Raw genomic sequence first — 16,534 nt, 5'->3', positions numbered from 1 at the left:
TGTCGCGGTGTCACGGTCCCCGGTGTTAGGGTGCCCGGTGTTAGGGTCCCGGGTGTCACGGTGTCGCGGTGTCACACTGTCCCGTTCCCCGGTGTCGCGGTGTCACGGTCCCGGGTGTCACGGTGTCACGGTGTCCCGGTGTCCCGTTCCCCGGTGTCGCAATGTTAGGGTCCCGGGTGTTAGGGTCCCGGGTGTCACGGTGTCGCGGTGTCACGCTGTCCCGTTCCCCGGTGTCGCTGTCCCCGGGTGTCACACTGTCCCGTTGCCCCGGTGTCGCTGTCCCCGGGTGTCACACTGTCCCGTTGCCCCGGTGTCGCTGTCCCCGGGTGTCACACTGTCCCGTTCCCCGGTGTCACGGTGCTAGGGTCCCGGGTGTCACGGTGTCCCGGTGTCACACTGTCCCGTTCCCCGGTGTCGCTGTCCCCGGGTGTCACACTGTCCCGTTCCCCGGTGTCGCGAACTCGCGGGAGCCGCGGACACGCGCGCGGGGAGGGGGGGGGCGGGAGCTGCGCGGGGAGGGCGCGGTGACGTCACGGTGACGTCACGCAGGGCCACGCGCCGGCGGAGGCACCGCCCCCGTGAGGGAGGGGCGGGATGGAGGGAGGGGAGGATGGCGGCGGGGGGAGGGAGCGCCGGCGCGGCGCTGAGCTAAGCCGATCCCACGTGTGACGGATCTGGCTGCTGCCCCAGCGCCTCTCCAGTGAGATCCTCCGGTAGCGGAGGGAGGAGGAGGAGGAGGAGGAGGGGGGAAGGGAAAAAGGGGCAAAGCAAGCGGAGCGAACCGAGCCGGAGCCGGGCCGGGGGGGGCGGGTTGGGCGGGCGGGGGGGGTTCTCTCAGGGGCTCTCGCTCGGCGCGGCCATGGAGGCGGACGGGAGCCAGGCTACCTCGGGGAGCCCCGGAGAGGCGCAGCACGACCCCGGGTAAGTCGGCGGGGCGGCGGGGGCGCGGAGCGCGGCGGCAAGGGGCGGTCAGGCGGGCCCGCCCCGCTCCGCGCCGCTCCGCTCCGCGCCCCTCCGCCCCGCCGGGAGCTGCCCCGTCAAAATGGCCGATCCCGCACCGGCGCTCAACTCCGCTCTGCTCTCTCCCTCCAGCAAGATGTTCATCGGCGGCCTCAGCTGGCAAACCTCACCAGGTAACCCCCGCCCGCCGCCCCCTCCCCACGCGTGTCCCGCCCCGCGTGGGCCGCGTCCCGCCGCGCCGGGCCCTGCCCGCGCCCCCCCATCCCTCACCCTCCTCTCCCTCTCTGCTCTCTCTCTCTCCGCAGACAGCCTTAGAGACTATTTTAGCAAATTCGGAGAAATTAGGGAGTGTATGGTCATGCGGGACCCCACAACCAAGCGCTCCAGGTAAAACCGCCGCCCACCCCGCTCGGGCTGACAAAACTTCGCGAGTTGCTGTCGGGGCGGGTGGACCCGCACCCCCCCCAGTCCCACCCCAAAATCCCACCCCAAAATCCCACCCCACGCGTGGGGCGCTGCGGGAGGGCTCTCCCCGCCCGCATCCCTCCAGCCTGGAGCAGGAAACAAAGCGGCCGGTGGAGCCGGAGAGGGGCCGGGGGTCGGGGCCGGCCGCCTCTGCACCCGGAGGCTTCGGGGAAGGGGAGGAGAAGGGGGGCACCCAGCGGTTTATTTTTATGACTTCTCCCTTTGGCTCTAATTCTCATCACCACCCCCGCCATCCCCTCGCTCTTTGTCTCTCGCAGAGGCTTCGGGTTCGTTACGTTCGCGGATCCGGCGAGTGTAGACAAAGTCCTGGCTCAGCCGCACCACGAGCTGGACTCCAAGACGGTAGGTGCTGCGTGGGGCTGCCCTGCGCCCTTCCCGGCGCGGCGGGGACGCGACCCGGGCGCTCCGAGCCCCGCTGGCGCGGCCGGTGTCAGGCTGTCATTGAACCGGGACCTTGCACGGCTCGCCTTTTCCTCTGTATTTTTCTTAGGCTCTGCCTTTTAACTTACCAAAAGCGGTAACTTACTTTTTTGGGTTTTTTTTTTTTTTTTTTTTTTTTTTTTTTTTTTTTTTTTTTTTCTTTTTTGCTAGCATTAATGGAAAGGCAATAGGAAGTCCTTTTTTTTTTTTCGAAATCCGAATTCGCCCATACCGACCGCTGGCTCCTCCCCCGGCCTTATATTTTATTGAGCGGTGACATTGAAAAAGCCGTGGAGTAAAATCCAACTTTTTTTTTGGTGTTGGGCTGCGGAATGCTTTCTGCAGGGAACTTTGTGCTTCTTTTGATTGATTWTTTATGTATTGGCGAGCGCGTTTCAAGGTGGGAGTGACTTACTTGCAAACGGTGAAAGCTGCTGCTCGTGTCATTTCCCAAAGTCATTTTTTGGAGAGGTCCCCTCACCTGTGATGGGAGGGCCCCTGCGAAATGCACGCGGTAATTTATGGGAAGCTCTGCAAGAGCTGGAGAGTGGATGTGGTAGAGAAGCACAAGTCTAATGTGTTGTTGTTTCTCCAGAGCATTTTGCTTTGCTCAGTCTCCAGTGCATAACATAAGGAAAAAAAAAATGCTTGTGAGATTCAGCTGAACTAATTTTTTTTTAAATGAATATTACATTTCTATGTTTCTTTTGACAAAAATTCCACTCTTGAGTTTGCCCCCTGCCCCAAYACGGTATTTTCAATGCTGGGTCAAACAAAAGGTATCGGGCAAGTGCAGCTCTGGGCCCTGTTTTCTCCCTGTGATCAAGGCCATGCAAAAAGATGAAGTTTTGTGCCTCCTACTTTGTTGTAGTTTTGAGCGTCGGCGGAGCTGGGAGGGGAGGGGGGAAGGACACTGCTAGAGGTCATCAGAGCTCTGGTGCTGCTGGCTCTCTCRGGGGCTGTGTTTTGGGAAAAGAAGGCTTGTGCTGGTGGAACTGTCTGCAAATCCTGCTGGACAGATCGAGCGTGGTTCCTTTCTGTCGCTGGGGTTTATAGGCTGTGTTCTGGGGCTTAAAGGGTTTTGTTTTAGCCTGAGCGTGGTGTTAGGAGCAATCCTGTCTTGGTGCTGCAACATCTCATGCGTGCCTGCGAGTGTGAGATTATAGTTAAATGAAGAATAGGAGAAGCAGGGAGCAAGCATGAGGATATGATTTTTTAAAAATGTAATTTATATGGAAACAAAAAGCCCGAAGCTCTTGTAGAAGCAGGTGGAATCAAGTGTTTTAATTCGACCTACAGATTCTGCTGGGCTTGCCTGAACATGAAGCCCATGCTTTCACATGCCTTAATAATTTGATTTTAGGTTTAATCAGATATGGTAAGATAACTGATTCAGCCGTGCTCCTGAAATTAAACTCACCAGACTTTTCATGTACAGCTATATTCTCTATGTGTTTTTAAAGATAAATTTAGATAAGAAGAACAAAGGCAAACAGTGTCTTGAATGAGGGTTTAAAAAAAAACAATCATGGGAGGACACCCTGTCATATTTCTGACTATAATTAGGTCCTCCCCCAGCTTTTTTCTTGTATCACAGTCTAGTCCCTGCAATGTATTAATTTGCTCTTCTCTGGGGGAGGGGTGAAGAGCTTCACCAGGGCAAATCTGCCTCGGTTTTGCTCGTGTGATAATGGTTGAATCAATCCAAATACAAAATTGACCTTAGAATCAGTAACGCAGCTTAAAAGTAAAGCACAGAGCCGGGCAGGTCCTTTCAGGCGTGTATTTGTAGAGCATTGTAGTAACTGTTGTGCAGTATAACAAGGCATTTGACTCTGTTTCAACGTTCAGCACAGGAGGCAGATCGGTTGGGTATTGGCATGGAAACGTCGCTCTTGTTTACAGTTACGTTAAAAGCTTTGTTTAGGTAATGGCCATTCATATCAGAAATAGTATTATAGTCATTTCCTAGAGGATTTGTAGATACAGTAAGTAGAGTTGTACCTAACTAACTAATTTTTTTTTTTTTTTTTGGTAGAACTTTGGTTTTTTTGTTTTTTGGTTTTTTTTTTTTTTTTCTTTTTGGTTGTTGTTTAAATAGTTGACAGGGTTATGCAAAAGGTATGGATTTGCCACATTCATTGCTAGTGTTTGTCTTCAAAGGCTGATGGTGTTTATCCAAAAGGTTTTGGGAAGGAAAATTCAGTTCTTTTAGAAAATCTGTCGCTGTGGTGCAAAGGACTCCATGCTCTTTGAACTGACCTTCAAAAATGAATGTGTTGCTTTGGAGTTTAATGGCTCTCCCGGCTTTTTACCAGCAGGATTTGCAGTGATGTCCCTCTGGTGGGCCTGGTGTTCTTTGGTGGGAAATCCTGTACTTTTGGAGCAAACATAAAAACATGCATATTTGCTTCCACCTTTGTGTTTCGCTGTGGAAAATCTGTACCTGTTGTATTTCCCCAGTAGACAAATGCCTAGTCAGTGCTGAATATATTTGTAGATAATGTTAATCTCTATGAAAAGGTTAGCTTTCTAGATAAATAATTTTACTTTTTATGCTTTTTGAACAATAAAGTGGCATGTAATCGCTCATTTCTCAGGTGTGTCCTAAAAAAGATACAATATTTGTACTTGATGGAGGCAAATCAGTTTATCAGTTGCACATCAAATGTCTGCTATATTTCCCATTTTGACAAATTAATTGAGTAAAACTGCTTTTTAGGAAAGGCCCGTGGTTATTTAGCAGTGACAGGAATATTTATCACCACAGGAATAACAATGCCAAATGGAAACATCTCCTTTTCCTCGTCAGGGTTTGCTTGAGGTGGGGAAAACACAACAAAAACCAAACCCAAACTCTAAAATAAAACCTGTAGTTCTGAATATGCTTAACACAATCAGCATTAGTGGTTTCAGTTGGTCATGCAGGCARGGACAACACTGAAAGCAGTCGCAGGTTGCACAGTTCAGGTAGTCTAGTACTTTAAAACATCCTTTTCCAGACCCTTTATTTAGAAAATATCTGTATGCAAGTGCTGCTGAGAACAAGAAGTGAAACCAGCAGCACACAAGCGTTTTATTGCGATTTAGGGGGGGCAGTTGTTTAAAGATCTGATGTTTTTGTTTATATCCAGCCTTCTGCCTGCGTGCTCCCTCCGAACACCACCGGGTGCCATTTATTTGCATCTGTGATGWTGCCTTTTTGGTTTCAAGTAATTTTTGAGTGGGAGAGAGGAGTCCCTTCTTAGCGTTGACCCGTGTGGAAGTTGTGTGTGAGGCTGCAGAATTAGCATTTTGGAACGGCAGAGGGGACACGCTAATTCATGCAGCGCAAGGGGAGCCAACGCTGCATCTTAAAACAGGGCACTGGGGTGAAAGCAAGGATTTTTTTTCCCCTTTTTTTTTCCACTGCCATGCTTCGTTCATTAACAGTCCAAATAACTCCTTAATGGAAAACCTTTTTTAGGAAGTTGTTTCCTTCTGGTTTAAATGCTTGTTTGTTCCACACACATGAAATACTCGCTTGTATCTTGCTCTGCTCCCATCCCCGTTGTAGTTTTGCATTGCTCATATATTTTTCTTTGAGAGTGAGCAAAGCAGATCAGTTGGGCATATTATTATGGAGACACTCTAGTCGTTTGAATGTTTTAGTTTGAATAATTGAAATGTGGATAATTTGGTTTTGACATCACTTTTTTTGTGTGATGTTGCTTGTCAGTTAACAAAACAAACAAGAAAAAAGTAACCCCAAACTCAGCTGCAGGAAGGTGCAGGTGTTAAAGCCACCAAGTTAAGATGTTGGGCAGGAATGCTGGCCCTCTTTCTGTGCAACCTCCAGGGCATGCAGATAATCCTCAACACGAATTTTGGTGGTAGAGGCAGCACCCAGAGGGTGATCCCGAGCTCCCTGAATACCCACGGGGATTGCTGCCCAGAAGATGATGGAGGAAAAGCAAAGAAGAGATATTTTCTTCCTCTCTTCCCATCTCCCTGCCCCTTCCAAACCTCCAAAACAAACCCAGACTACGACCTATCATTTCCAGAGTARCTCTGGATGACCCGGTGTGCTGAATTACAAGCCTGAGAAATGAGGGATTAATAATTCAGTGATCTAAAAATCAAAATACAAAATGACAACCAAAGCTATCCTGTTGATTTCCCCTTTCTTTTTCCTCAGATTGACCCTAAAGTTGCGTTTCCCCGACGAGCACAGCCCAAGGTAAGTAGCAGGATCAATAATAGGATTTTAGGCGCACAGAGAATCATTGTTGCCAGGCAGTTCGAGTTTCAAGCCGGGGAATTGGCAATGAAAGCTTTTAAAGCCGAGTGCTGCTCTGGGGGATCTGTGAGTGGTGCAGGAGCTGCTCCGTGTCCGTGCAGGGCTGGGCAGTGCTGGTACCACAACCCCTTAGCTGAGCTCTGTGTTGTGCTGGTTTTTATGAAGAATGTTTGGATTAAGTGCAGGCTTCAGGCTTGTTTTAAGCTGAGCTTTCAGTTCTGTGGTTGTGATGGATGGGGATGTATCTCTTCCTTCATTGTTCGCAAATTTTCTTTCGTATGACACGAGAGATGTGCGTGGAGTTGTGTGTAAGCTTTGGCTGGCAACTTTCTGATGTGGCTCTGAACTCAGGGGGTCTCAGGGTGTTGCTGTGCCCGAGCAGGGTGGCACTGAAGTGGCAATGAGTGTCCAGCTGGGCAAATGCCAGAGCAGTGGCTTGGCAATGGTGTGACCAGTCAGCGTGGTGACATGGGGACAATGTAGGGACACAGAGGCTTTTCAGCCTTGTGCTCTCCCTCCAATGCCACCAGGTGCCATTTCTCCTGGAGGAGCTGCTTATGGAAGTAGTTGTTGCTCTTTAGGTTGTGCTTTAATGAAAATAAATCAGTTTGAAAGCCAAACTCGCAGAGTGTGAATTTTGAAAGCAAACTTTTGTAATTGACTTCTTTAAATTTTGTTTTTGAGAGTCTGTTGGAAAAAACTTAATTTAACTGATGTATGGCACTTGTATACACACTTGTCATCTTGGATTACTTCAGTCTTCTGGTAAAAATGGGAGGAAAAGGCTGCAAAGTTGTGGATGCAAAGGAAAAGTGGTTTAAAGTTGGTGGTGGGAAACTGCCTGACCAACTGCCTGAACTGTGTTATCCATACAGCCCTCATGAAAGCAAGCAGTGTAACTGTGTGTTGAACCATGATGTTAAAGATTGCACAAAATTTTAATATAGAAAAAAACCCTGTGTCCTTTAAAACCTCCAGGCATAGCACAGGAGAGTTCTTTACTTCTACTAAGGAGTTCTTTAAAGAAATAAGAAGAACAAACCCCAACAGTTTACTGGCAGAATTTTAAGCCAGACTAATGTAGGCAAATGTTTGGAGGTTCTTTTCTTCCTATGACATAKCTAATAACTAATTGGTGAATAATAGTGTGCCTGGCTTGCTTCTGCTCTGAGCTAAGGGGTTTATAGTGTGTGGGGCTTGTGGCTTCTTGATTGTGTTGTTGGATTGCTGCTTTCTGTAATATGCAATTTAAAGTTAGCAGAATTTTTATCTTGTGCTTGATATTCCTTTCCCCCTTCCCAATACTTTTTAAAGGTTAATTTACATTTTAAACTGTCTTTAATGCCAGTTATCTGTTTATACAGTGTTATTTGGAGTAGTYTGTAATGCTTACAACAGAGCTGTTAAGCTGTCCCATGTGATTTCTTCTCTAACAATTAAAAAAAAAACAGGACAAGTTTTAAGTCGAGGATATTAGCGAGTTAAACTTTTGTGCGAAAGAATGCAAAATCAGGTCGTRTTGACAAAGGGGATTTTGTTTTTCTACACGTAGGGGGTTTTTCTCCTTGGTTTTTGGTAACACACATCTTTCACGCATGGGGCAAATGCTGGAATGGACGTTGAATTCCACTCTTAGCAGGAACTCGCTCTCTCTGGAGCGGTCAGCAGTGTCTGTTGCTGCTTTTTACACATTTGTCCTTTCTAAAGTGTTGGAATTTCTATGGTGCAGTTGAAAAAAAAAAAATCCTAAGATTGAAAACAGCCTATTTTGGAGTCTGGAGAAAATCAGATGCGCTAAAGAACAGATTTTACATCAATTATGATGTATTATTCTGGCAAGCATTTCATAATCTGAATATTTTGTTTTCTGTTTTTTAATTAGACACTGAATTAAGGTTTTGGACTTTAGTTGTTCATTTATCCCAGTTGAATAGCGAATGCTCAGCGTTAAAATGTGACTGTACTTTAGTCTAATTAACTAGCTAATGCTTGGGTCTGTGGAGATTAATGGCATTTAATGAAATGTCTCTGTCTCTCTCTAGGTGCAAGGGGAGAATTTGTTTTTTTGTTTTGTATTTTTCTTTTCCCTGAGTAATCTTCCTTCCTGGTTTGTTTAGCAAAATGGGGATTTGTTTTGTTTTTTTCCTTTTCCTGTGATTTTCCTGGCAGTGATGGGGTTGAGGTGGAAGCAAAGGTGGGTACATTCCCCCTTTTCTCCCTCCATCCATCCCTGTCCTTCCTTGAGGAGCCCTTTTGCCCTGCTCAGCACAATTAACTCCTCAGTGGGCACCTCTGAGCTTTGGCACTGCCTTTACCAGCCCTGTGCCCCTTTGGGGTCACTCYCACTGATTCCTTCCCCTCCTGATCCTCTGTGATTACCCAGCCCTCCCCTTTCCAGCTCCAGCCCAGTAAAACGCTTTCTTTCGCTTTTTAAACAGCATCTCCATGGTTTGACACCTTTCTGGTGATGCAAATTGGTTCCTGAGCAAGCAGTGGCAGGTTGTAACAGCCCAGCATTCTTCCCTGATTTCCTTCGAATGACCCTCGAAGAAAATCCTGCTGATTGCCTCCAGTGGATTACCAGGATGTGTAATCCTGCTCCTCCTTGGGAAGGCCAGGACAACTTGAAGCCATTGTTTTAGGAAATTTGCTGCAGGGTTTAACTCGTTGGGGTTCTGGTGAATATATGTTTCCTTCCTCGGGGCTGCTGTTCTTTGATAAAAATCTGTCTTGTTTCCAGGTGCTGGAAGGCACTCTGTAACAGGAGATCATTTCTAACCCTGCTGACTTAAAAAATCCTTAAAAAGCAGTGGTGATGGGGTGTCAGTGGTTTTGTACCCCCTTGTGAATATTGAAGACTACAATAATTTGACTTTTTAGTTATACACAGCCTACCATTTCYGATGTTACCTGCTGTGTTAGGTTGGAGAAGCCTTATCCAATTTAACATGTTCACTAGGTATTTTTAAATGTAGGCAATTTCCTCCCTCACATCTCTGCCTTAAGGATTTATTTAAAAAACAAAACAAACCTGAAGAGCAAAAGGACAACAACCTTGGTCAATAAGTGGCTCTTTGGCCGTGAAAATAACTTCGGTATAGGAATTTGGATGCTTTTTGTTGTGCAGAGTCGTGTGTGAAACAGAGGCAGGTAAAACTTCAAAGTTTACAGTTAGTGAGGCTTTCCACAGAGGTGTATTTTGTGCTCAGGTTCCTCCAGGGTGGGTTTGTATTTTGTGCTCAGGATGGGTTTGTATTTTGTGCTCAGGCTCCTCCAGGGTGGGTTTGTATTTTGTGCTCAGGTTCCTCCAGGKTGGGTTTGTATTTTGTGCTCAGGCTACTCCAGGGTGGGTTTGTATTTTGTGCTCAGGCTACTCCAGGGTGGGTTTGTATTTTGTGCTCAGGTTCCTCCAGGGTGGGTTTGTATTTTATGTTCGGGTTCCAGGGTGGGTTTGTATTTTGTGCTGGGGTTCCTCAGGGTGGGTTTGTATTTTGTGCTCAGGTTCCTCAGGGTGGGTTTGTATTTTGTGCTCAGGCTCCTCCAGGATGTGTTTGTATTTTGTGCTCAGGCTCCTCCAGGATGTGTTTGTATTTTGTGCTCAGGTTCCAGGCTGGGTTTGTATTTTGTCCTCAGGTTCCTCCAGGTTGGGTTTGTATTTTGTGCTCAGGCTCCTCCAGGATGGGTTTGTATTTTGTGCTGGGGTTCCAGGGTGGGTTTGTATTTTGTGCTCAGGCTCCTCCAGGATGGGTTTGTATTTTGTGCTCAGGTTCCAGGGTGGGTTTGTATTTTGTGCTCAGGTTCCTCAGGTGTTTGTTCTTCCTGCACTTCCTGCAGGGGTGTGATGCATGTGGCTGGGAATTGCTCCAGTTGNGTGCAGAGTCGTGTGTGAAACAGAGGCAGGTAAAACTTCAAAGTTTACAGTTAGTGAGGCTTTCCACAGAGGTGTATTTTGTGCTCAGGTTCCTCAGGGTGGGTTTGTATTTTGTGCTCAGGTTCCAGAGTAGGTTTGTATTTTGTGCTTGGGTTCCTCCAGGATGGGTTTGTATTTTGTGCTCAGGTTTCTCAGGGTGGGTTTGTATTTTGTGCTCAGGTTTCTCAGGGTGGGTTTGTATTTTGTGCTGAGGTTCCAGGGTGGGTTTGTATTTTGTGCTCAGGTTCCTCCAGGTTGGGTTTGTATTTTGTTCTGGGGTTCCAGGGTGGGTTTGTATTTTGTGCTTGGTTCCAGGATGGGTTTGTATTTTTTGCTCAGGTTCCAGGGTGGGTTTGTATTTTGTGCTCAGGTTCCTCAGGGTGGGTTTGTATTTTGTGCTCAGGTTCCTCAGGGTGGGTTTGTATTTTGTGCTCAGGCTCCTCCAGGGTGGGTTTGTATTTTGTGCTCAGGTTCCAGGATTGGTTTGTATTTTGTGCTCAGGTTCCAGGGTGGGTTTGTATTTTGTCCTCAGGTTCCAGGGTGGGTTTGTATTTTGTGCTCAAGATGGGTTTGTATTTTGTGCTCAGGATGGGTTTGTATTTTGTGCTCAGGATGGGTTTGTATTTTGTGCTCAGGATGGGTTTGTATTTTGTGCTCAGGTTCCTCCAGGGTGGGTTTGTATTTTGTGCTCAGGCTCCTCCAGGCTGGGTTTGTATTTTGTGCTCAGGTTCCAGGGTGGGTTTGTATTTTGTGCTCAGGCTCCTCCAGGATGGGTTTGTATTTTGTGCTCAGGTTCCTCAGGTGTTTGTTCTTCCTGCACTTCCTGCAGGGGTGTGATGCATGTGGCTGGGAATTGCTCCAGTTGAACAAGCTGGAGCTGTTTGTGGTAACGTKGGTGGCATTGGTGAGCACTGTGGATGTGCCCTGCTGCCTGTGGGCTGGATCCTCCTGCAATAAAAAAYTCAGARTKGCTKCTGCTGCTGCTGGAGCTGCTCCYSTGGATGGTTGGCATGGGCTGGCAGTGCCCACTGGGTGTCTGGTGTCCTGTCTGGTGATCTGAGTGCAGGATCCACTGCATATTGTAATATGGGGTCTAGTCTGCATTCATGGGCTACAGAATTGTAGGGAGTGTTAACAGTTTGCATGGGAATAAAACGCCACATCCTTGGCTGTCTTAAGAAARAGAAGAYTGGAATGTAGAATTGATAATGCAAGTGGCTTACAATTAYAAACATTACTAATACTGTAGCTTTTGCAAACCTACCAATCCTATGCTGWTGAGTAGMAAGTGACAGCCTCACTRACCAATGTATGTTTGACACAAATGTATGCACTRGTTGCTAAAGTRGATAAAAGAGGCYTGTCCCACAATAAAATCCTTCTTTCYTTCTGTTTTTTCACCGACTTTTTGTGTGTTTTRTATCTATTMTTTTATGTYRGCTSTCTAGCCAACAGCGACACAGAATTCTGGGGCTGTTTGGTCATGAAACAGCAGAAGGACTTGATTTGGTGAGGGAGGCATTTTTGTCTGCTCTTGGGATGGGGATGCAGGGTGCTGATGTGTTTATTGGGTGTTGTGTTCTCACAGAGGTCAGTGCTGGACTGTCCCTGTCCCTGTGCCAGCCCTGCCCATGGCCTGCCTGGTTTCCTGTCTGCCTGGGCACATCTGCTCCTTCTTGGGCAARAAACAGTGTCAACAGCCCTCCTTTCATGTGAGACGCTGCTGCTTAAAGCCATGTGAAGCTGCCTGTTCCAGAGCAGCAAATGGAGGGCATGCCCTTTTGGAATAACACCCAGGCTAACCTGGGATTTTTTTTTTTTAAGCTAACCAGTGGATTTGGATGTCTGATTCCAATTAAGTTAACTGTGGGTGGGGTGTCTGCGTCCCTTGGCTGCCTGATAAGCCTCAGCCAGAGTAGCAAGGAGAGATTTTATTCCAAGGCAGATGATGGACCTTGAAAATCAAGAGTTCTGTTTGTTTCCTCCCCTGCTTCTGCCTSTGAACTCCTCCAGTTTTGTCCTACTACTTCCCATCTTATTTTAGGTATTAGATAGACTTTGAAGTTTATTTTTTTYCCCAAGAGAATGTGAACTGGGAAAGTAGCAGAATTTAGGATTCTTCCTTTGCTGCCACYCTTCCTTCCCCACCAGGTTGTAAAGAGCAGTAAGGTCAGACCTTTTCCCTGTGTTGTTTTTTTTTTTTTTCTTTTAGGATTCCCACGCATTTGCAGGTCAGGGTGGAGTAAGAGAGGAACTATTTCCTGCTTAGAATTATAATAATCATGGTATCATCTGTGTGCAGAGTAGTGTGAAGTCCTTTCAGATGGTGTGAGGGGTTTCTTTGGGTGGTCCACAGCTTCTGTTTGAGTGTCTTGTTCCACCAACCTTGATGTGGATCCCTTGTGCAGGGTAAGCTGCTCCTAGAATTTTTTTTCCCCTGGTATTGGATGGTCCAGTGGAAAAGTTGCAGAGCTTGAGTGCACTGACTTCTGTCAGGAACGAGAGCTGAGCTGGATTTTTGTCATTCTGTTGTTTTTTGGAGATGTAAACATTTATTTCTTCTCCCCAATCACTCAGGTAGATTGTTCTGTGTTGTCCTGAATCCCAGCAGACTGTCTTGTACTTGTTAAAATGTCTGKATTTCCATTCTCATTGCCTAAGGACCTCTTTCATGTTAAGAACAGTCCTAATGTACTTTCCTTCTCTTTGACATACTGCTAACTAAAAATTAAAATTGAGCACTGTCTAACATGGGATTTTTTTTTTAAGAGGTTCTACATTGCCTGTGTTTTTCTGTATTGTTGGATTATTTTTAATGGCATCTACCAGGTGACTTTTGTGCACTTGGATATGCCAGGAAAGGTTCTGAGGTCAGGGAAATGGAAGGAGAGCAGCATGCTAACACCCTTGTGCATCCCCCTCTGCTTCCAGATTGAGTACATCTCCTCTGCAAAGTGCTGAGCCTTTATCAGCCCCGGGGTAGGTCTACTAATGACTGATCTAAAACCATCAAATTCATTTATTTGTCACTGCCAGTGACAGGCCAGTTAATGCTAATGGATTCTTTTTTTAGCCTGTTGACTCTGGTGATAGTCTCATAAATGTTGTGAAATCCAAAGCATTTAGGGAACTTGGAACTTATTTTTAGAGGAGAGCTACTGAAACAGGGTAAGGTGGTGTGTGTGCATCAAAATGTATGTTATGCTCAGAAGGAAAAAAGAATAATTCTAGTTCATTAGGCTGTTAAGTTTGAGTCTTTGCTGTTCCTAATAGTTATTTGACTTCTCAGTTGCATTTTAGTGTTCTCTTTAAACACATTTTGGGTCATGCTATAAAGGGAGGAGAAGCTGTAAACAGTCAGTCATCTTAGGAAAAAAATGGCTTGTTTCAGAAAATGGTTCATCTCAGGGCTTGAATCTTCTCTGCCCCTATTGTGTGAAAGCACTTAAGCATATACTTAAGTTGGCATAAGCATGTGGGTAAGTGCTTTGCTGAATCAGCATGGGCTCAAAGCACGTTATTAAATGCTTTGTTGAACTGTGAAGCCTGTAGCAGAAAAAGATTAAAAGATTACTTTGTGTATTTGACAGTACTTTGTATATGGTCAGTTCCATCACTTCTCCTTCAGAGARAGGCATTTTCATCTCTCTCATATTCCCCCCTCCACCAGAGGATCTCACTCACAAGAAAATACTAATCAGCTGTTTCCTCAAAAAACTGATTACAAGGTCAGTGTAGCATCAAACTTAAAAAAAAAATCATTGTTGAAGCTTAATTTAGTCTCTAGCTCTGAAATCACACATTCTGTTTGCCTTAGTCACTGGAATAATTCTGTAAACTATGTGAGTAGTGTTCAACGTGGCCTATGATTTTTATGATGTTATTGCTGTAGAAATTGTGGTTTGCTGAGTAATTTGAAAGTTCCTGGGAATCTCTGTAGTCAGATCAGCATGCGGTATTAATAAGTTACTTCTAAACTTTGGCATTTTACTGCTCTCCTGTTGAAAGTATTTCTTCTGTTTTTTGAGTGCAGAGAAAATCTGAAGAATGTTGGGAAGTTCTCCCCTGTGCTGGGACATCTGCAGCTGGGTGTATTATTGTGACTGAAATTAAGATTGCACTTTAGGAACTTGGTGTTATAAAGAAGGACCGTCCTAAGGCTTATGCAATTCTGCACATGGGAAATAGTCCCAGAAACCTCAGCAAGCACAGTGAAATGCAGACAAGGCTCTTTAATATGTTGGTGAAGTGTGCATGGCAGGAATGGTGAAGGAAAAGAAGTATTGACAGCAGCAGAAAGYGTCGCTGCCTCTGCCCTGCCCTCCCCCAGCAAAGCCTTGCATTAATTTCCCATTGACTCTGATGTACAATGGGGAAGAGGTTTCAAGCTGACTGAAGGGCCAAAGGTCCAAGAAAACTACTGTAGCAAGAACTGATGCAGAGTGACAGTAATGAGGTGGCCTGGCAGGTGGGAGGGAAAAATGGTGGGGTGGGGGTAAGAAACTAATATCTGGTGAATTAAATAGTTCCCAGGGTTTGAAATTGTTAAGTCCCCTTGGTTTTATTTTCCTTGTGTGTGTGAGATGGGGCTGAACAAGACTCCTTGGCTGAGGATGTGGGTTTTGGTGAAGCTGCAGTCCTTGTGGCTCAGGTTTGAACCCCAGGGAGTGCTGGCATGGCCCGAGGGTGCAGAATTCCTCTGTTGTGTTCCCACACCTGTACTGTRCTGTTTAATCGGTGTTTTACAATTCCTGACTCAGAGCTCATCTTTACATTGTTCTGTGGGTCAGTTCCGCATCAAAGAGAAGGTGAGGAGYGCAGGGTGAAGAAGTGTTTTGAAGTTTTTGATTTATTTAAAATAGGGACTGTGAAGTGCTGACAGGACTTTCAGCTTCTTGAATTCCTGCTAGACAGAGTCTGGGGAGGCTTTAACCAATTGCTGAGTAAACTTTTCAGAAATCTTCCCAAAGGGTGATGTGTGGTGTGTAAAGAGGTTGTGAGGAACTGAGCAGAGGTTGATCTCTGTCCTAAGTGTCTGTGAATCCCMCTGGATTGGGAGATGCTGCTCAAATCAAACCCTGGTATTTGGGAAAAGCCTGCCAGCTGCAAACCCTCAGCACTGGCACGTTCAGTGTTTGTTGCACTGCTGGAAGAAGGTGTTGCTGAAGGGGACATTGCCAGGGATGCTTGTGCAGAGCTTGCTGAATGAGTGAAACTGCTGTTTAGTTTTCCTTTTGGCTGTGTTATCAATCATTTATGTTCAGAGCTGTGTCAGTGCGATTCCCTGTGCCGATATGTACACAGAGCATTTATTCTTTTGCCAAAGGTTTGCAAAGTGCTGTAAAGGAGTGTAAAGATGTTCCTTTGCTGGTGAAATTCTCCTGCTTCTGCTGTTGTATTTGGCAGACCTACAGAGCCTATAGCAGCATGCTGTGCTCAGTGAATTGTGGGAGGAAACAGAAAACATTGAGAAGAAATCCAAAGGTAATGCTGAGATGGGAAATAYGATAGGAATTTTCTGAGGATGGGGATATTGCCCTGATCTTTTGGCCTGCAGCTGCTGCCAGCCATTGTGTTGGATGGGGTCAGGTCCTGTTCTCTGCCTGAGAGTATTGAGCAAAGCCTGAGACAGCTACAGCAAAAACTGTTGGCTTCTTGCAGTAGGAGCTCCCTGATCTCAAAAAGTGTTACTGGAAAGTRTTTGGGGTTGTTTTGATYGATGCATTTGCACCAGAGAGTTCAYCTTCCTCCCCAGGCACTTTCTGTAGATCAGCTCTGAGGCTCTGGGTGGCCTGCTGAAAATGTTTGAGCACACCAAACATTTGAGCTGTACCCTCTTCAAATACTACCCAGTGAGAAAACCCCTTGTAAAAGCTGCTGTGAAAATGTCCTGGGCACACTGCTGGCTGGATTTGACCTGCTGTTGGCTGGGATTGASAACTGAGGCAGCAGAGTCACTGTTGCTTGGTCTTGGTGTAGGATGYAGGAACCCCAGTAAGGCTCTGGTGGGGATGCTGCTATTGAGCCTGGAGATGAAGGGTCAGAGAAAAAAGGGCAACAAGGGGATTATCCAAAGGTCTCAGTGTGGCAGAGAACACAGCACTTCCTGCCAGACTGTTTGATGGCACAGTAAACGGCCGCCTCTGTCTGAAGGGGATGTTGGCAGCATCCCTGGGCACTGGGGAGGAAGTGTGGGAGGCACAGCAGCATTGTACACTGCCAGCTCCTCACGTGATTTGTGTTTGAGGGGTTCAACCGGTTTTCTTTGGTTGTTTGCAACGAGTTTGGACTGTAAAATTTCTAAGGGAGGCCCCGAGGTGAGCGGTGGCTGTAACTGCTGAGGTTCCTTCCTCACACCATTCTTCCCAACGGCAGCAGCCRGGCTTTGGAGAGGGGAAACAAGATAAGGGTGCAAGGCCACAGCACGTGAAAGGTACTGGGAGCTGTGAATTATGGCTCTCACTGCTCTCATGGCTATG

General features: G+C 46.6%; 1 protein-coding gene across 5 annotated transcripts in view; it reads left to right on the top strand.

Annotated features, from left to right (window-relative positions):
• The first annotated feature begins 614 nt into the window (after window positions 1-614).
• The window catches only part of MSI2 (musashi RNA binding protein 2), a 245,056-nt gene continuing 229,136 nt past the window's right edge, over window positions 615-16,534 (top strand). For 2 of the 5 annotated variants that reach the window (XM_057379458.1, XM_057379455.1), the window contains exons 1-5: window positions 616-921; window positions 1,093-1,133; window positions 1,266-1,347; window positions 1,704-1,788; window positions 6,044-6,085. In XM_057379458.1, the coding sequence (XP_057235441.1) occupies window positions 860-921; window positions 1,093-1,133; window positions 1,266-1,347; window positions 1,704-1,788; window positions 6,044-6,085 (312 nt within the window). In that variant the 5' untranslated portion in view covers window positions 616-859. Of the gene's footprint in view, window positions 922-1,092; window positions 1,134-1,265; window positions 1,348-1,703; window positions 1,789-6,043; window positions 6,086-16,534 lie in introns of all 5 variants that reach the window. The other 3 variants (XM_057379459.1, XM_057379457.1, XM_057379456.1) reach the window with 2 other exon arrangements.

The sequence above is a fragment of the Malurus melanocephalus genome, unplaced genomic scaffold, assembly GCF_030028575.1.
Source record: "Malurus melanocephalus ecotype Western Australia unplaced genomic scaffold, MMel_1.1 scaffold_406, whole genome shotgun sequence".
Classification (NCBI taxonomy): Eukaryota; Metazoa; Chordata; class Aves; order Passeriformes; family Maluridae; genus Malurus; species Malurus melanocephalus.
The sequence above is the reverse complement of the archived record's forward strand: the minus strand, read 5'-3'. Positions and strand labels throughout refer to the sequence as shown.